At 40.3% G+C, this 22,096-nt stretch overlaps 1 protein-coding gene across 1 annotated transcript in view; it reads right to left on the reverse strand.

The window, feature by feature from the left end:
• Positions 1–332: 332 nt before the first annotated feature.
• The window catches only part of LOC124253307 (2-oxoglutarate and iron-dependent oxygenase JMJD4-like), a 28,610-nt gene continuing 6,846 nt past the window's right edge, over positions 333–22,096 (reverse strand). Inside the window, exons 3-8 of the mRNA XM_046687055.1 lie at positions 20,017–20,173; positions 19,314–19,445; positions 4,151–4,236; positions 2,980–3,105; positions 2,698–2,837; positions 333–776 (exon numbers count right to left, since the gene is read on the reverse strand). Of these exons, the coding sequence (XP_046543011.1) occupies positions 333–776; positions 2,698–2,837; positions 2,980–3,105; positions 4,151–4,236; positions 19,314–19,445; positions 20,017–20,173 (1,085 nt within the window). The remainder of the gene's footprint in view (positions 777–2,697; positions 2,838–2,979; positions 3,106–4,150; positions 4,237–19,313; positions 19,446–20,016; positions 20,174–22,096) is intronic.

Below are 22,096 nucleotides of genomic sequence, written 5' to 3' on the forward strand. Positions count from 1 at the left end.
AGCACTTGTGGCAAGTATTTTCTTGGAGTCAGTGCTGTCTTTGTGGATGTCACTTTGTATCACAGAGTTCCAATCAGCAGAATTCATCACTGAGTCAGATGCTACATTAGCAGAATTGATCACAGAATTAGTTGCTAGATCAGCAGAATTTATCACAGAATTAGTTGCTAGATCAGCAGAATTTATCACAGAATTAGTTGCTAGATCAGCAGAATTTATCACAGAATTAGTTGCTAGATCAGAAGAATTTATCACAGAATTAGTTGCTAGATCAGCAAAATTTATCACAGAATTAGTTGCTAGATCAGCAGAATTTATCACAGAATTAGTTGCTAGATCAGCAGAATTTGATCAGCAGAATTTATCACAGAATCAGTTCCTAGATCAGCAGGATTTATCACAGAATTAGTTGCTAGATCAGCAGAATTTATCACAGAATTAGTTGCTAGATCAGCAGAATTTATCACAGAATTAGTTGCTAGATCAGCAGAATTTATCACAGAATTAGTTGCTAGATCAGCAGAATTTATCACAGAATTAGTTGCTAGATCAGCAGAATTTATCACAGAATTAGTTGCTTTATCAGCAGAATTTATCACACTTGTGGTCAAATTTGTATCACAGTTTCTTTGTTCTGTACATAATGACTCAGTTTCACTGACAGGTGTTGGAGCCACATGGAGCCTGGAGAGAGCGTGGAGCCGATGCTGGGCGATGGTGGTGAGGAAGGAGAGGAACTCGATGTAGTTTATGCCGCTGCTGGCCTTCAGGATCAACTGGAACACAACAGGCAATATACATTAAGGTCAGGATGACATGACAAGACAGTCACACAGGCAATATACATTAAGGTCAGGATAACATGACAAGACAGTCACACAGGCAATATACATTAAGGTCAGGATAACATGACAAGACAGTCACCCAGGCAGTAACTGCATTGCACACTAACTGTTTGTGTCCAATCTATTCATCTGAGCTGCCAACCTAAAGTTGGTCCATAATGAACTCAACTCTCTACCGATGGTCCGTGATCAACCAATCTGATCCCTTTTGATGGTCTATGACAAACTAACCTGATCCCTCTTGATGGTCTATGACACACTAACCTGATCCCTCTTGATGGTCTAGGACAAACTATAACCTGATCCCTCTCGATGGTCTATGACAAACTAACCTGATCCCGCTTGATGGTCTATGACAAGACTAACCTGATCCCTCTTCACTCATGACAAACTAACCTGATCCCTCTTGATGGTCAATGACAAACTAATCTGATCCAACCTGAAATGATGGTCTAACCTGATCTCCTGATGGTCTATGACAAACTAACCTGATCCCTCTTGATGGTCTATGACAAACTAACCTGATCCCTCTTGATGGTCTATGACAAACTAACCTGATCCCTCTTGATGGTCTATGACAAACTAACCTGATCCCTCTTGATGGTCTATGACAAACTAACCTGATCCCTCTTGATGGTCTATGACAAACTAACCTGATCCCTCTTGATGGTCTATGACAAACTAACCTGATCCCTCTTGATGGTCTATGACAAACTAACCTGATCCCTCTTGATGGTCTATGACAAACTAACCTGATCCCTCTTGATGGTCTATGACAAACTAACCTGATCCCTCTTGATGGTCTATGACAAACTAACCTGATTTTAGTTAGTCTTTGATGCCACAGTAATATAATTGAATCTGGACCAAACAATCCAGTGACTGACAACATAAACATCGATCTATGCAATTGGGATAGGACTCCATGCATCAATTAAGTCAGGACTCCAACCACCCGATCCTGTTAGATGCTTCTTTCGACAAGCAGGGTTGATGAAGATCAATTTGGTCAGGATTTTCACAGATACACCCAACTGAGCTCAACAGATGGCCTGTGATCCACTGAACAACTCAGTCTTCAAGTCATAAAAGACTGGCATCCTGACGTGACATCATTAAAATTACACAAAATATTCAATGACCTCCTTCTTCAAGGCAATAACCAGGAAGTGCTTGATATTGCAGTCACTAGCACTGGGCCAAAATGTTCATGAAATTACTGCAGCCTCTCGTGCTATTACTGTGGAGTGATAAAAAATCTAAATGGAACGTGTGAAGTAGGGAAATAATTGGAGTTATCTTCCCCTGTCAATAGTTTGTTCAGATTCTACTATTCTACTACAACAAGTCGTAATGAGCAATTCCCACACTTTCGTTCAGAGCCTTCCTTGTAGATCAAAACATTCAGGAGCTGTAATTGGATAACTTTCTTTTATCATGTAGTAGCTGTTGAATGCCGCTATTATTTAAAAAGGCGTGACGTGTACTGTGTTTAGCTTCCTGTAATCAAAAGAGGTGTTTTCGAAACTAGAAAATATTATTTATTTTTATTGTTGCATTAGGCCACATTTGACATGTACATGTAATTGTTGTTGAGTGAGTGAGTGAGTGAGATGGGTTATACGCCACTTTTAGCTATATTCCTGTATATCACTGCAGGGGACACTAGAAATGCGCTTCACACAGTGTACCCATGTATGGATATAAACCTGAGATTTCGGCATGATGAGCAAATGTTTCATACGCAAAGCTACGGGACCGGCCCTGTTGTTCAATGCTTAATTATTTGTGAAGAAATTGAAATTTTACAACATATGACTATGGAAAACGTTTTGTTCTGTGGCAGTCCCACCTGACACTGCTCTTGCCATCCGTCCATGTCGCGACAATCGGCAATCTCCTTCTGTTCATCTCGGAGACACTGCTGGATGTGTGCCCAGCAAATGTCCATGTTACATCCGTTCAGCCAGTTGTGGTTGATGGAAATAGTGTCTTCCTGTAACAAATATTTTTACTCCATTTTTAGAACAGTAACAGCCTTCTTATATGAATGTGCAGATTAGAGAGTGAGTGAGTGAGTTTTGGTTTTACGCCGCTTTTGGCAATATTCCAGCAATATCACGGTGGGGGACACCGGAAATGGGCTTCAAACATTGTACCCATGTACGCGATAAATACGCGATAGACTGGTCAGCAAGCTCGCTGGATGTGACATCATACACCAGCTGACCAAACACATCAGTCAGGCACTTTTCTTCTCCTGCCACAAACAAGGGTCATCATGAAAGGGTGAGTTACCTGGCTTGGATACTGCCACAAACAAGGGTCATCATGAAAGGGTGAGTTACCTGGCTTGGATACTGCCACAAACAAGGGTCATCATGAAAGGGTGAGTTGCCTGGCTCGGATACTGCCACAAACATGGGTCATCATGAAAGGGTGAGTTACCTGACTTGGATACTAACACAAACAAGGGTCATCATGAAAGGGTGAGTTACCTGGCTTGGATACTAACACAAACAAGGGTCATCATGAAAGGGTGAGTTACCAAAACATTGGATACCTAGTTTAACACAAACAAGGGTCATCATGAAAGGGTGAGTTACCTGGCTTGGATACTAACACAAACAAGGGTCATCATGAAAGGGTGAGTTACCTGGCTTGGATACTAACACAAACAAGGGTCATAACACAAACAAGGGTCATCATGAAAGGGTGAGTTACCTGGCTTGGATACTGACACAAACAAGGGTCATCATGAAAGGGTGAGTTACCTGCATCATGAATTCTTTTTGCTTGTTTGTTTGTTGTTTCCCACCATACTCAGCAATATTCCAGCAATATGATGGCGATCTGATAGTCTGACCCTGTTAGCTGCCTCAAGGAGGACAAACAAGGATTTGAACCCTGGATTATAAGTTTCTTACACGCTGAAGTGATGCAAATCCGTAAATTACAAGTCCTCAGACAACTGGGCCTACCATACCTCTTATTTGAGGCAAGTGAGGAAGCAAGTTGGATTAGATGCACTGTATTTATGTCCTTTCACACTGTGTCAGCTTGATCTGTGGCTTATGTGGTAAATCCACAGTTACACATGTTTGCCACTATGGTGAAACCAACTGTATGGGCATGACAAACCATAATCTGAAGAACCTGAGATTGGCACCTATAGCTGTCAGATCCTGAATTGGCAAAGGGAGACAACTACTCCAATCTTAAAGGACCAATGTGTCCCTGCACTTCATGCTATTTTTATACATTTAACACCTACGTAGACCCAGTGGAATTCAAGCTAGACTGACCTGGTGGAAAGAAGATCCACTTCTTCCGTCCACAGATGTTAGCTGACCAGCTGTATGACCGGAACACGTCAGCGTGGAGTGGGGTCCTGAAGGTCAGAAGGTCACCACTGTACGACTTTGGCATGTGTAACTACTTCATTTACATAAGGAAGATACAGACATTTTAGGTCATCAAACCATAAACACAGTTTGTCAGATTTTGGGGTTAATTTACAACAGCTCAATAATAAGTGTGTAAGGGTGACACCACAGGTGCTGAAGCTCACCTTTATCAGATGACAAAAAGTCAAGTGAAAAGTTGTTTAATCAGCTTTTTCATCTAGGAACCATTGGTGCAGTTCTAGGATACCATGAAATTTAATGTATGTCATTTATGGTTGTTAACAAATTTGTAATCTCAATTTTCGTAAAAGCTTCTGTTCAAGGCCAGACCAATTTTATTTCTTGTTTTACGGATCCACGTGTCATATTTTTTCAAGAATAAGAAAAAAAATCAGAATTAATTTTCCCTGCTCAATAAATAAAATCCTTATGTTTATAAAATGTTTTTTTTTTGCTTTTTGCTCCATATACACTTGATAAATTGCCCAAAGTAAAATATTTTGAGTATTTAGAAAGAATATTACTTTGACAGGAGATTTTTACATTTATTGTTTTTCCCTCCTGCCTTCAGGTCTTCTAAGGACAAATATCCATAAAACAAGAAATAAAATTGGACTGGCCTAATAAAGGTAAATGATTAATAATTCGGTAAGATTACAGAATACCGGATACCTTCCGCCATCTTTGAAAGCACGCGAGTTTACTATTGGTTATTCTTACACACCCGTGGGTGAGAAACCCATGTGAGAAAACTGGTATCACACATATGTGTGAGATCGATTTCTAATCCCGTGATTGGCTACTCCATGGTGATGACCTAGGGTCAGGGTATGACGGACTACTTTCCTGATTAAAATTCATTGATAAGTTACTCGTGCTTCAATCGAACAGAAACCTGTTACTCGTGCAAAAAATACCCCTTTACACCTACCTGTTATTTTCGCGATTGCAACATAAACAGGTATTTATAAAATGAGTCACAAGTAGAATAAATATAACACAAATCTATTTATTTTCTAATTCCTTTTATTAAAACTTTCGATTTCTAGTCATGAATTCAAAATGGCTCCAACAATCAGTGATACCTGTGTAAACAATTATGTGAAAATCACCGTTACAGATAAAGCCCTTGATTCCCTTCGAATATTCAAAATGTACAACACTGGTACTTTTACTGGAGAGATGCGACAAGTGTCATGTGTCGTCTTGCAAAAATACCTGACACGATAACGTCAGTGTCTGTCCATTGTGAGATCGATTTGCCTCGTTGTTTCTTTGATGCATTGATGAAGATGACATTTTTCACTGATACACATGATGAAGACCCACTTCCAGCTGCGAGATACTACAACTATGTCATTCCAATGTTATCAAATTCACTCATGATAGTCAGAACCAAAACACACTCGTTGAAACAATGTACAACATGGTACGTTTTGCAAGGCTTCATGAGTGCAAATGGCGGCACACGTCCTTTCTATTCTATCGAACATGTACAGGAACGGTTGATCTACACATAAGTCACCGCTCAAGATATTCCTCCGACGCATGATAATGCAAAGTTTATGTCTTGATAACATACAGGATGTAATCAACTCACATTTCATACTGACAACTCCGTTACATTCCAAGTGGCAGTTTCTGGCTCGGGAAAACGAGAAGGATGTGGCGGAGAAGAGTAGTCCCCCATTGATAGTGAACGTAACCTCGGCAATGTCACATTCAAGCACACTGGAGGGTGCACCTAATTACACACACTCAAAAGTTTTGGTCCGTCGATGGGAGAACATTGAACGTAAACTGGTACACAAGTACAGATCCCCAATGTGCAAAGATATCCAAAACAATCTTCCGATGATCTACAACCACCAAGCAATAACGATGGCGCCACTGCTCAAATATTTTACGGCTTGCAAGATTAAAATCATCCACATTTGCATGGTAACATCATCGTTTTAGAGGGTTTAATGACTTTTCTGTGATCTTATCTAGTTATCATTATCTCTATTGCCTTGATGATCGCTAAGAGTTGGCAGAAACCTTTTGTGGAGGGTCACCATTGGGATGTGTAGTGATTAGGAAGCCAAGTGACGTCACTCATTCATAAACGTTGTGTTATGTATTATTGCGCACCTACGATGAGAAAACATGAAATTTGAATCTATTTGACCATAAAATGGTGCGATTTTATGGTGTGTAAAGAAACAGATTACTGTACTGTAGTGTCTGTCAGATAACATTTATCTTCACAAATCGTTGTTTAAAACGTATTTAACTCGCTCGCTCGTTAAACACGTTTTGAAACAACTCGTTGTAAGATAAATGGTATCTGACAGACACTCGTTTAGTAATCTCTATGGGTTAGGGTTAGGGTTAGGGTTAGGGTAAGGTTTAGGGTTAGGGTAAGGTTTAGGGTTAGGGTAAGGTTTAGGGTAAGTGTTAGGGTAAGGTTTAGGGTTGGGTTAGGGTTAGGGTAAGGTTTAGGATTAGGGTGACGTGACACTAAACGATATGGCTGGTAGGTATCCGGTATTCTGTAAGTGTACCAATAATTCATATACCGCGAATAAACCTGTCATTCATTCAGTCTAGCCACGCTCGCCCCTGAGTTGTTACCATAACACATCAAGTTTAAAGACAAAAATCTACGGGAATCTTAAAATGACGACTGATAGTAGCATAAAGAATCATACTTAACTGTCGCTGTAATGTATTTCCCAAAACATAATTAAATAATGAGCCAAATCCCATCGCCGAATTAGCGAAAACAGTAATGTGTTTTGTGGCCGCCATGGAAATTGGTCACATGACAGATGGTTTGATACAAAACAGATTACCATGAAACGACTCGGAAAGAAATAATACAGCAGTATTTTATTTATTCATTAAGATTTTATTTACCAGTACATCATGAAGCGAATAGTCACTTAACACTCAATCATCTCATTCACAACAACCCGGCTTGTTTGAAATCACAAAGAGCTTCATATACAATAGAAGTTAATTCGTCAGATCGTCAGAATTCGGAACATAAGACTGATGTGTTTTTCATCTCTTCCGTCTTCTGTCGCACAGATAGGGATTTCCTGTGAGTATGCAATAAACGCCGCCTGACAGGTTAAGCCACTCTGTTTGTTTTCACTGCTATTAGTGGCGGCCAAAGAGACAGCTGGCAGTTCCGGCAATTACTGATTGCGCGAATAATTGACCGCGCGATGTAGTCTAAACTGTCAGTTCCGCGAAAATTGCACCACGCAAAAATAAGTACGTTTACAGTACCTGTGATTCAATAATGAGAAACATCTCTATCAATTTTATTTGTGTGTGTGCATGTATTTGTGCGAGGCAGAAAAATAAAACGTAACACCACACACAATGTAATTGCTTACAGAAAGACTCAGGGAAATAATTTCTTACAAAACACCAGAAATAGGTTTCACACATTGTACCCATGCGGGGAATCAAACCCAGATCTTTATAATGAGCGAACGCGTTAGGCTACCCCACCACCCACTATGAAAGGTGAACACATTCACCATTGCAAGTATACATAAAATAACTGAACATTGCAATCAGTGTGCGAAATAGTTTCCAAATTTTGCAAGTCAGTCAGGCTAGCTATGCCTGAAAGTTACTAGCCCACAAAATAATTCACCAGCCCGAAATTTGAATGAAGACTCAAAGCACAATAGATGAGAAAACCATAGGCCAATTCAAAAATGCATTCCAATCATCTAAACCACCCAATTTTAATATATTCGATAAAAACTTTGGTACACGTTTCTGCCAAAGTTATCCACTCACGCCTCAGACTTGGGTGCAGTAATTTGAAAGCGCACGTTTGAACGGCACATTTCAGTTGATCCATTCTGTTCCTGTGGTCACCCCTATGAGGATACTTTACATTACTTCTTTACTTGTCCTAATTATTCAAACATCAGACATCACATGTATTTTTACGAACATGGATATAATTTAAATTCTGTCCTAAATGGTAATCCAAACAAAAATGTACTTGTAAATTCTTTCATACTACAATCTGTCCATTCTTTTATAATAAAATCGCATAGGTTTGATAAATGATTAATAATGTTTAATATGCAGGTTGCTTGCTTTCCTATCATGCTGCATATTATTTAATATTTGTTTTATTCAGGTATCAGTGAAATGGAGAGGTATTCAAATAAGCCATTAAGGCTTGTTTACCAATCCTAGTTCAATTTATTTTGAATAAAATATGTTTACACAAAAAAACAACAACAATAGATGAGCATAAGATATTGTCGGCATGACACAGGTTTCATTATTTAGCTGCAAATATGAAGCCATAATCTTGCATGATTTAAAAGTGTATTGTAATTTTACAGGTTGGAGAAAAAGATATATTAATAAGTGACCCCATGAAAATTCACTAGCCAGTTGGACCAGTGACTGTGGAGATTTACTGGCCCAACTGGATTTTACTAGCCATGGGCTAGCGGGCCAGTGGCTGAACTGCACACTGATTGCAATAAGGTGCTACATTGAACTTGTCATGAATTTTACTTTCTCGATTTTCTTTCCTTTCTCTACGGCAATGTGATACATATTCATCAGATCCCCTCGGGCTGTTAATAATGAGTGACTCTTGCACTTAAATTTGTTGTTTCATTTATTTCAGGTCATGCACATTAGTCATACGCCCAGTTTTCCTACTCCCATTTGTCATACAGGTATGTAGCGACTAACTTACACAATTGTCTGAGTACACCTTGGAAGCTGAATGGATTAGCCCACTGTCAAGAAAGGCAGGTAAGGCCTGTTAAACCCATAACATTAATCCATTAACAGAGATTTCAGCTTTATGGATGACAAGTTCTTGTTTATTGTATAGAGCAACGTTTTAGTGTAGATTCTTACGCCATTATCAAGCAGTAATATTCAAACACTGAATCCTGAGATCTGGACTGCAATTCTGAGTAAAGAGATCAAAGACAAAGAAAAACTGAAAAAACTGAAAGATTTTACAGTAATTCATGTTGATGACATGGTTAAACTAAATATTATTCAAAATAACCAAAATGATTAAATTATCTTTAAGTCATTGATATCCCCTGCAATGGAAAACATACTTGTTGTAAACATATATTTGAAACTTGCTGCCATGGAAACTTGGAACATATTTTTAAACAAAAATGTATAAAGTTTCCATGGCAACATCCCAAAATATCAAAACGTAACATTTCTCAACTAGACCTACCTAGAAGCCTAGTTTAGTAAAGAAACAGTGCACGTTGTTTCAAGATCTCCTCCAGAACAATAACAATATCTCTCTTTCAGACTAATTAAAATTCTCGTCATGGACACTCAACAAAAAAAAAAATAAAATAAATAAAATTTTATTAAACATCCAAAAGTATCAAAAGGGGTCAGTTAACCACTATACACTGTACCTATCTTTTCAAGAAACAATGCCTTGCAACACTGGCCAGAAAGTGTCATTTTTATTAAATACAAAGCTCCCCAGCAAAACACATGGTGGGGGATAATAAAGGAGATGTACATTTGTATAATTTACCACAAATCATGTGATTTCAACCTATGTGTCAAGTGAGCAACATGACCTGTGTGCTAAATAGTTTCCAAATTTTGCTATCCAGTAGGGCTAGCAATGCCTGAAAGTTACAACTTATTATATAATAATACAAGCCCCCAAAATAATTCACTAGCCCGAAATTTAAATGTAGAAACTAAGCAAAAGATTACACAATGGTAAGCTACTAATAAGATGTACATTTTTATCAGGCCATCATCTTGCATGATTTAAAAGTGTATTATAACTTAACAAGTTGGAGAGAGTGTTAATATTTACAAACTGACCCCACGCCAGTGACGATGGAGATTTACTGGTCCGACTGGATTTTTACTAGCCATGGGCTAGCGGGCCAGCGGCTATTTCGCACACAACACATGACTCGTGTTCCATGTTTTTCTTATAAGACCAATGGGTAGATGACACTTTCTGGCAAATGCCTGTCTGAGTACTGGGTGTAACTTTTCACCTTCATACAGTATGCATTTTGACAGACTTGTGTGTTACTTGGCTAATTCACAACAACAAAGACGGAAAGATGGAAAGAGGGGGTTAAAAGCTGAAATATACACATGTCCTCCTTTTGTCATAATGAACCATTGCCTTGATAGTATCTGGGACACAGCTCCAGGCTGAGGTATTACACTATCAAATGTCCTGTGATGTTCAGAAGAATATTTTTATTATTTGTTTTTTTAAACTTTTTATTGCTTCAATAGTTGTTTACAATGTAGATCATCATAATTCAAGAAGTTTAAATAAATCCAAACAAAATTGTACTTGGGAAAATTATTAACTCCAAGGAATCACAAATGCTTCAATAATTATAATGGAAGTAATATCTCAAACGCGGCAATGTTCTGATAACTGCAGCTATCAATCACTCAACAACATTACAAGACACAAAAGAAGCCCTGTAATTACAATTTGAGTGACATTTGAGTGCCTTTACAGATGGGCTACAAGATACAATGAGTGAGTGAGTGAGTTATTATTTAACGTCACATCGGCAATATTTCAGCCATATAGTGACGAGAACATTTGATATTGGAATGAAATATATGTAAATTATAAAAATCTGCCGACGAAGGGCAGTAAAACAACTAGAACATCACAGATATACATGTAAAACTAGTAATAGAGTCTAAAACATTTTAACCACAGGGGACAACACAATATAAAAATGGGCTATAGATCACCAACAACTGAAGGTAGGTCACCATACTAGGGTCCATGGGGACTTACAGTACCTTTGCTACCTGCATGGACCCTAGTTGGATTTACACTATCCCTTCAGCCGCTGGTGATTGTAGGATAATTTAGCGAAATCTAAATGAACAAAATACTACGTTTAAAAACTTGGTATGTGAAAATTCTACTTTGAAAGTTTTGGGACTTCACGTACCCTCTCAGGAGGACAATAATTTTACACTACTTCAACCCCTTTGAGGGTACAGCCACTAACAATCTCAGTTACTAATCTAAACTACCAATCATTAAAATACATCTATATACAGAACATGTTAATCAGAATTCATCAATGAAGTCAATTTCTTTTAAAAACCAATAATTAAATGAGAATTAACAGAAGTAAAAAAAAGATCCTTAAGTGTTTTTACACTGAAATATCTACCCCTTATGATGGAGAATTCGACACAGTCAAGCAAGATATGCTTGACCGTAACTCTCTCTCATCACAAGGGATACAAAACGGAGGATCTTCACCTTTTAGCAAGTATTTATGAGTATAACAGCAGTATGGCCAATGCGACATCAGCCGCATAATGACCTCTTCAAATCTGGACTGGCAACCCAAGTAGGTATAACCGATGGTTGGTTTAATTGCATGTAATTTATTGATACTTACTTGGGCATCCCACTTCTTCTGCATAAGATCACGGATGTAAGTTCTAATGCTAGCTTTGTAATCAGAGTAAGGAATAAGAAGTGGTGTCACAGATTTGTTGAGTGCTGCCTTAGCAGCAAGATCAGCCATTGTGTTCCCAGAAATGCCAGCGTGGCTGGGTAACCAACAAAGATGATGTCGCATTGGCCAGTAGCAAGTTCATTATATAATTCAATAATTTCTAATAAAAGTGGATGCTTACAAGAAATATTTTTAATAGCCTGAAGACAAGAAAGAGAGTCAGAAAAGATAATATATTGTTTATGTTTGGGATGTCGTTGAACATATTTAAGAGCTGTTAATATGGCGTTTGCTTCTGCTGTAAAAATGGAGCTGTTATCTGGTATTCTAAAGATATTGTTCTGGATCCAATGACCGTGGCACATGACACCGCCACCAATCAGGTCCTTGGACCCATCTGTAAATAAGGATTTGTGTGTATTATATTTAGATTTTAGTTGATTATATTCTTGTTTATATTGTAATTCATTAGTTTCAGATTTCTTAAACTGTGTCAAAGTAAGGTCAACTTCAGGCCTAACCAGTTGCCAAGGAGGAGAAGAAAGAAGACGGGAAGGAGCTATATTTCCTAGCTCAATGCCGCAGCGGACAGGAATGGCTTAATTCTGTGCCCAAGAGGTGAACAAGAGAAGGTTTTTATTGTATAAATCCTCATAGAGGGATTAAAGACACAGTTAAATGCAGGGTTAGACTTCGCTAGAATATAGTTTAGTAATGTATTGTAAGGATAATTTTATCCCGGCGTTGTGTAAGAGAAGGCTCATCTGCTTCAACATATAGACTATCAATAGGAGAGGTTCTAAAGGAACCAAGACAAAGTCTTAGGCCTTGGTGGTGGACAGAATCAAGAAGTTTTAAGTTGCTTTTGCAGAGCTCCACCATATCTGATGGAGCCATAATCAAGCTTCGAAAGCGAACCAATGATCGATATAGGTGGAGCAGGGTAGCTTGATCCCTCCCCACTTTGAGTTGGAAACAACTTTCAACAAATCAAGTGCCTTCAGGCATTTAGCTTTAAGGGCTTTAATATCGCGGTAAAAGGTTAAATGAGAGTCAAAGATTAGACCCAAGAACTTGGCCTCCTTCACAACTTTGATGGGAGTGCCATTTAAAGATAGTTCAGGGTCTTTATGGCTTATATTTTCTACAAAAGTGTAGACAATTAGTTTTGGACTTGGAAAATTTAAAGCCGCTTTTCAAGACACCATTTATTTATTTTGTTTAAACACAACTGTAGTTGCCGTTCAATAGTATGCATATTTTTACGCGACAAGAAATGTTAAAATCATCCACAAAAGTGAGCCATCGATTGAATCATTTAAAACCTTGGATAAACTGTTGATCTTAATACTAAACAATGTTACAGACAAAATACTGCCTTTATGGGACACCTTGATCCTGATTATAATGGTCAGACAGGGTTGAACCCACTCGGACTTGAAATTGCCTGTCTTTTAAAAACTGTGATATAAAAAAGAGGTAAACGACCCTTAAACCAAAATCATGTAAATCCTTTAAAATGCCATGCTTCCAGGTGGTATCATTATGCTTTCTCAAGATCAAAGAAAATTGATACTGCATGTTGTTTATTAACTATTGCATTTTTTACAAAGGATTCTAATCGTACCAAATGATCAATGGTACTACACGATTTTTCCTGAAACCACATTGAATGTTAGTTATAAGGTTATTGGTTTCAAGATACCATGTTAATCTATTATTGACTATTCGTTCCATGGTTTTACAGACACAAACTCGTTAAAGAGATTGGTCTGTAATTAGACCGGATCAGTATGATCCCGCCAGGCTTTGGAATAGGAACAACAATGGCATCACGCCACTGAAGTTGGGAAATTCCCTGAAGTCCATATTTGATCAAAAATGTCTAAAAGGATTTCTAAACATGATTCGGGTAAATGCTTCAAGAGCTGATAGTGAATATTATCAGCTCCTGTTGCTGTATCATGAGCTTGCTCAAGGGCAGTATGGAGCTCATGTAACGAAAATAGTTCGTTATAATCTTCACCATTGTCTGAGTTAAAATTTATTCTTTCTTCTCCTGTTGTTTCTGATGATACTTTGAAACTCAGGGACATAATTAGATGAAGATGAATGCTTTGCAAGAGTTTCACCAAGTTTATTTGCAATATCAGGTTTATTAGTCAATAAATTATCACCGTCCTTCAAATGATGAACGGTAGATTTGGAACCTTGCCCTTTATTCTTTGTATCATGTTCCATACCTTCAGAAATTGGTGTACGGGAATTTATCTTAGAAACATACTTCCTCCAAGACTGACGCTTGTTCTGCTTAAAAATGCGTCGAGCCTTAGCATTGAAAAATTTTACTTTATCTAAATTATGTACAGTAGGATGTCGCCGGAAATATTTTTCTGCTTTCTTCCTACTTTTTCTGGCCAGTTTACAGTCATTATTAAACCATGGTTTTACTTAATATGGGGAATTGCAGAGGACTTGGGTATACTTTGATCAGCAATGTCATTTAGTATATCGGAGAAAACAACTGTATAGGATCTTTGCTGTTCGTTAAAAACATCATGTTTTAAGTTATCATTACATAGTGAATTATATAATGACCAATCAGCCCTGGCAAAGTTCCTTCTGGATAAAGGTGGATCATCTTCAGGGCGTATTGTTTTAAGAATGGTGGGGAAGTGATCACTCCCACATAGGTCATCATGGACCATCCATTCAAATTCATTATATAAAATGGAGTCAACAAGTGATAGATCCAGGGAAGAGTATGTTCCCGTAGCTGGATGTAAATAAGTGGCTGAATCATCATTGCAGATACATAAATCATTATCAGAAAGGAATTCCTCGATGATTTTACCTTTACTATTAGTATGGGCACTTCCCCAAAGCGGGTTGTGTCCGTTCAGATCACCCATGATGATACATGGTTTTGGAAGCTGATCATACAGTTTTGCAGATCTGACAGTCTGATATCAGAAGACGGTGGGATATACAAGCTGCACAGCGTCAACGTAATGTGTAAAGTGAGACGAACAGCTACAGCTTGCAGATTGGTATTAAGAGGGACAGGGCTATGTATAATACCCTGTCGCACTAAAATAGAAACACCCCAGTTGCTCTATCTCCTGGAGGAAAGAAATGATATTCACTGTATTGTCTTAAGTTTAACGTATCTGTATTTTTAAGAAAAGTTTCTTGAAAACAAAATGCTGATGGATGAAAGTCCTGTATCAATAATTGTATTTCATTAAAGTTCTTTTTTAAGACCTCTGCAATTCCATTGAATTAGATTGGGCAATTGAGTCATGGTGGCTCAATTGGTGATCGCCCTCGTGAATGTGAGGAGGAACTGTTCCTCCGCCGGTCCTGTGAGGACGGAGTGACCTCCATATCGAGAGGTCCAAAAGGGTTCTCCAGAGGAAGCTCTGAAGATAAAGGAACGTCAGTTGTTTGTTTCCGATGGTATTTTTTTCCTTTCATTTTTACTGGTTGACCGGAACTTTGCTGTTTGTCCGATGTTTTAGTTGATGTCTCAGGCTCATTTTGAGGCTGGTTCTCTGGCTGATTCTCAGTCTGAGATCCAGAGGAAAACTGTGTTACTGGGAGAGGCGTGATACAGCTGAAGTTGATGTGGTGGGTTTCTCCGACTTGACCCATGTCAAATCTGTCTGGCATGTAACTGATGATGTTGCTACGGGACGAAAGTGACAGCAGCAGAGTATGTCATATTAACTGGACTTGAAACCTCATTTGCAAGAAGTTTTTGCATCAAGATACGAAATGTTCTTCTCACATTTTAATTTCATTATCTTTGACTCCTTTTGCCACACAGGGCAGGATTTAGATGAGGCATCATGTGGGCCTTGGCAGTTCGTGCACTTAAAACTCTTGTCACAGTCTGTGTTGTCGTGGCTCTCACCACATCTATGACATACCACAGAGCCACGACAAGAGTTTGACCCATGACCAAACTTTGGCATTTGTAACACCGAGTGGACTGGGGACATACCGTCCACTCCGATATTAAAATATCCAGCTTTAATTGACTGTGGCAGTGAAGCACGCGAGCAAACGCCAAGAGATAAGTGTTCGTTTTACAGTGGTACCTTCTTTCCTGATAGTGAAACGTTTGACTGCTGTCACACCCTGATCGTGAAGCTCTGCAGCAATGTCCTCCTCAGACATGTCAAACAGACAGCGAGCCCTGTCGCGAATGATACCACGACAGGAATTTAAAGTTCTGTGCACGGACACAGTAACCTCTATATTGGCGAAGGTTTTAATCGATAAAGAGATTGAGAGATTGCTGTTTCCGTGCGCATTCCACCAGAAGGGGAACCACTACGGAGACGGGTGACGCTTTTAACATCACCACAAATTCCACAAACAGCTTTTGATATAGCGAAAGGATTTAGTTTGATGGGCAGAAAATCAGTTGCCTCAATCACAAGGAAGCGAGCCCATGATTCAGAATTGGCAGAAACAGTTTTGTTAGATTCATCAACATTTTCATATCGGCGGCTTTTTTCATTTCGCTAGGAACCAGATGGATTGGGATCCATGATAATAGTCAATAAGTTCAGCACCCCTGCTCCCCATCCACCTCGGAATATCAACAAGGACAGCGTCATATAGCACCGGATCTCCAAGATGCTGACACCAGGGATACAGGGTGTTATACTCCAGAGACAAAGACATGAAAGCTATGGAAAACTAAAAGAATAAATGCCAGGCTGGTTCGGCCCATGACACCATTCCCAAGAATCACAGATTCCAGAGGTCTAATATCACCAGATTGGCCCATGAGCCACCGCCTTCTGGCATAGGACTCTAGGCAATTTAAAGCAATACAAGTTCAAACAAAGTAGATCCAAAAAATCCAAGGCCCAATGATAATATTACAATGTGCAATATAGTCACCACGCACAGGGCTTGGCGTGACCAGCCGATTGATGGAACCGGGCCAGTTCCACCACCCGTCTAGGTGAAGTAAGGGGCGAAGTGGTGTGTTGGGCAAAGGAACACTGTTCCTGGAACCAGTGCCCTCAACCACCAGCCTCCCGTCCTCCACTGACACAGGGGCGCAACCCACGGCAAACGGGTTGGTGGACCAAAATATGCCCCCCGGGTCCACAACGGGGGGTTGAAAGGCGCTTAGCGTGACCCAGCACCCACCACGAGGAGGTGGCCTTTCATGGGTGCCTACAAGATACAAACAATTCTTAAGGAGTCAGGTCCTGGTTGTTTCTGATTAATACCAAGTCTGTTGCCAGGCAGTGACTTGGCAGGGGAGATTACCCTGTTTTTCTTTACTATACAAACCTCAAGATATGTCATTTGTTCTCCATGGGGATTTTTCCTTGAGCAGGTACTCACACTCAAGCTGAAACCTAGGAGTCTCTCTAAGGTCTTTTAGAAAGACCAAAAGTTTTACTTTGAATCATAATACAGACATGTTTTAGGTTAAGGTTTTTGTATTTAGATGAATAGGAATCTAATTTAGCTTTTTTGTTGAATTAAATGTCAAGGTTTTAGCAATATTCCAGCAATATCACGTCAGAAATGTGCTTCAAACATTGTACCTATGTGGGGAATTGAACCTGGGCCTTTGGCATAACGAGCAAATGCTTTAACCAGCTAGGCTACTCCATCGCCCCCTTAAAGTACATGAGAACATACATGACCTCTCTCTGCAAATTGCAATGTCTATTGAACTTACATTGTAATACACTGTAAGTAAAAGATTACTGGATTACACATAACTTCAGAAAGGGTTAACAGAGAATACCCCCGGTAGTATGAGGGTTAATGACGTGACAAACATTGGTCAACTGATCATTAAGTAACACTCCATCAACCCTCAAGACACCATAGTCTTTAGAAAACCATCTTAATACTGTAAATACTGTTTTCAGGTGAAAGATACATGAATAAAGGACCACCTCCATGGTAGAGTGGAGACAGCCCTTGGCCAGTGGAATATCAGTGGTTCTATTCCCTGGCGGTGTGGTTACATGCTATCAGTAGCCTGGCAGTCGGTGTCATGGTGATTAAGCAATAGCTTGCTATAATGGGATATCCATATCAATAAAACCGCCTCCGTGGTGTAGTGGTTAGAGCGTCCGCCCGGAGAGCGGTAGATCGCGGGTTCGATCCCCGACCACGTCATACCAAAAGACGTTAAAATATGGTACTTGTTGGTCCCTGTCTGGCGCTCGGCATTAATGGGTACAATAATGTGTCTGAGTGGGGTATTCATGCTTCACTGCGGCATGGTATCTCAGTGGGCTAGCACTAAAAAAACAGCTTCAGTCTGGGCTAGTACAAGCAGCCGCACATACACATACACACGCATGCACGTCGTCACATGAGCGTAATATTCTCAAGCGCGACGATAAACCCAATTTCACCTCACCTCACCATATCAATAAACAGTGGAAGTATAATGGGCTAACATTATGAAACATAATTTCAGATTAGTACAGGTAGCCACATATAAATATATGCATGTCACTGTATCAAAGATATAATCTTGAAGGCAATATTAGGCCACATTTCACATCACAAGACCTGATTGCAGAGGTAAGAACAATCTGAAGGAACCACAGAAATACCTGAAGATCATGACAGCTGTTTCCGCAGATCTGAGATATTGAGGGCTAACACCATGCAACACCACAGATACACCATTAAGATCATGACAGCTATTGTTTCTGCAGATCTGAGATATTGTGGGCTAACACCATGTAACACCATGAAGATCATGGCAGCTATTGTTTCCGCAGATCTGAGATATTGTGGGCTAACACCATGCAACACCACAGATACACCATTAAGATCATGACAGCTATTGTTTCTGCAGATCTGAGATATTGTGGGCTAACACCATGTAACACCATGAAGATCATGGCAGCTATTGTTTCTGCAGATCTGAGATATTGTGGGCTAACACCATGAAGATCATGGCAGCTATTGTTTCCGCAGATCTGAGATATTGTGGGCTAACACCATGTAACACCATGAAGATCATGACAGCTATTGTTTCCGCAGATCTGAGATATTGAGGGCTAACACCATGCAACACCACAGATACACCATGAAGATCATGACAGCTATTGTTTCCGCAGATCTGAGATATTGTGGGCTAACACCATGTAACACCATGAAGATCATGGCAGCTATTGATTCCGCAGATCTGAGATATTGTGTAACACAAGGAAGATCATGACAGCTATTGTTTCTGCAGATCTGATATATTGGGGCCTAACAACATGTAACACCACAGTAAGGCCATGAAGATCATGGCAGCTATTGTTTCTGCAGATCTGAGATATTGTGGCCTAACATTGTGTAACACCATAGTAAGGCCATGAAGATCATGACAGCTATTGTTTCTGCAGATCTGAGATATTGTGCGCTAACACCATGTACCACCACAGTTACACCATGAAGATCATGACAGCTATTGTTTCTGTAGGTATTTGATATTGTGGCCTAACATTGTGTTACACAAGGAAGACCATGGTAAGTACTGTTTCTGCGGATCTAAGACATTGTGGGCTCACCAGGATCCCTTGGGACCAATGTAGACAAACTGATAGTCATCCCTCTCATCTGTACGAGTGTCCCAGAATTCATTGAGCCAGTCTGACCGAAAATATACAGGAGTGGTGTAAGCTTTGTATTCAGGGAATTCCCTGAAAACAGAAAGACACAGCATGATCAGTATATACACTTAGGGAATAATGTTTCTTCCAATGTATTACAGTACATACATTACTGGTAAAAAATACATATACAGTGGCAATAAATAGGTTTTCTTAGCTTTTTGAGCTCAGTAGGATGCCATTCAAAAACCATTTCTTTCGATCTGACCTGTTGAGCTTTGTAAAGAGTGAGTGAGTGAGTATAGTTTTACGCAGAAATCAGCAATATTCCAGGTACATGGCAGAGGTCTGTACACAATAGAGCCTGGACCAGACAATCCAGTGATCAACAGCATGAGCATCGATCTGCGTAATTGGGAACCGATGAAATGCGTCAACCAAGTCAGTGAGCCTGACCACCCGATCCTGTTAGTTGCCTCTTACTGACGATCAATATTCTAACTCGGACCTTCACGGGTAGCTTTGTAAAGATCTCAGCTGATATCTTGGTAAAGATCCAGAAGAAGCTATTCAAAACACTTGCTAACACTGCATATACATCAACATAAAAAGGTTCTGTTCTGTTATTTCTGAATCATTTGTAGATTCAGATTTTGAATACCTGTTGAAGTGCCAGTCTTTCAGGTACAAACACTTCGCGCCAGGTGACGCTGTTTGTTCCTTCCAGTACTTGAAGTAATCCTTCAATGACATCTCCTCCTTCGGGTGTGAGGAGAACTTCTCCTGGCTACAGTCTGCCACAGGAACTGTTGCAGAGCCTATAAGACAAAGGTAACCATGGGAACATAGCGCCACTTTGGGTGGGTGTCATTTCTTTAAATATCAAGTATTGGAAATTTTAACATATATTGTATATTTATATACTTATCCTATCTCCTGCTATGCACCTCTCTTGTTCTTGTACGGCCATGTGTGGACACGTGCTGTAGGCTAAGTTGAATCAAACTTTTTGGCCTCTGACCCCTGACCTCTGCCCCACTCCATAGCAGCACCTGTCAATCATCTCCATAAGCGTGCAGCTCGCTCTGATGATCACCTGACAGCCTGCCCTTGTCATCCTCGTCTTGGGAACTCCCAGTAATCTGTGATGTGGTGCAGGTCTGGCGGGTATCCTTCGCGTAAGTATATAAATATACAATTTATGTTAAATTTCCAAATTTTAATCTTATCCTGTCTCACGCTATGCATTAACCCACGGTTGGGTGACTCTAAAACCACAAGGAGGCCAGGAGAAAAAGCACTAACTCCCGCTATGCTAACTCCAAACTTGTGACGGGTTGCTTCTGATAACCCCATGGCTTACTCCGCACAAAAACTCTAGGGAGTGGGCGCTCCCGAATTAATGTGGTTTTCAGCCGCAACTTTTGACAAGCAAAAGGACGCAGTTTGGCAAGTGAACCCAGTGAATTAAAGTCGAAGATCTTAATCTGGCCAGTCCCTGCTTCGGAACTACCCCCCACAGACACGTGCTGGTGACGGATAAGAGGGAATAGTGCGGTTGCTTGACTTGTTTCACGTTCGGTACCGATCTCCCTCCCAGAGGCGAGAAAGGAATTAGGAGCAGAACGCTTCGAAAACCACGTATGAAATCGGATATCAACACTTCACTGACGTGATTGCTTGAGGAGTAGAGGTCACTAAGCGGAGTGTCGACCACCTCTGCATGTAGCACAAGACTGGCCTCTCAGTCTATTGAGTCATAGCTTATGACAGTGCGAACACGCCCTAGTTGCCTATGTGAGGTTGTCTATGCCCAAAACGAAAAAAGCACCAAGATAAAGATGACTTTGATATGTTTATTATGTACAGAGAGCAAGACCGACACGAGGAAGGATTGTTCCTCATCTGCGAGCACGGTCGATGACAGCTGCTGGGCCAGGACCAACGGACCAAACAGGTGCAGACCTTCCACATTTGTAACTGAGAGATCTCGAAGATAGAGTGAGGCGAAGACTGTGTCCAATCTCCAGAAACATCCCTCCATGATGGCAGTGAGGGAGCAGTTCCGATGGAGTGCCATGGTGGATGCTAAGGCCCGAGTCTCGTGAGGATTCGCCACAGTGGGTGAAGGAAGGTCTGCATAAGTGTAGGCACGCAGGATGGTGGATCTCATCCAAAATGCCAAGGTAGTACGAGAGACTTCTGAGGTTGAAGCAGTAGACAACGGGATGAAGAGTCTTTTGCGCAGCCTACATCAATCTTTCCAAGCAGCCAGGTATATACGCAATGCCCGCACAGGGCACAGGGACAGATCTTCTGTGTCATCAGGACCCAATATAGAGGACAGCGGCAGGATCGTAAACGTGCGGTCCGGCTGACCAGGAAGTTGATTCTTGGCGATGAAATACCATCTCAACCCAAGGAAGACTTTAGCATGTCTTGACCTTTCAAACCGCACCCGGGAGATGTCGATGGCATGTAGCTCAGAGATGCGTGCAGCAGTAGCCAAAGCTATTAGAAAGAACGTCTTGAAGGAGGCATAGAAGTCCATAGACGTAAGATGATTAAGCATAATGGAGAGGTCCCAAGCTGGAGGGCGGAACTTCCAGGACTGATCAGCAAGCTTAAACGATCAGAGGAGAGATTGGAGCTCAGGAACTGTAGATACCTTCACACCCAAGGCTGGTGCAATAACGGTATTAAGAGCAGCCAGGTAAGTAGACAGTGTAGAAGCCTTCAGC

This window comes from Haliotis rubra, unplaced genomic scaffold (assembly GCF_003918875.1).
Source record: "Haliotis rubra isolate DU_JTF1 unplaced genomic scaffold, ASM391887v1 Scf539, whole genome shotgun sequence".
Lineage (NCBI taxonomy): Eukaryota > Metazoa > Mollusca > Gastropoda > Lepetellida > Haliotidae > Haliotis > Haliotis rubra.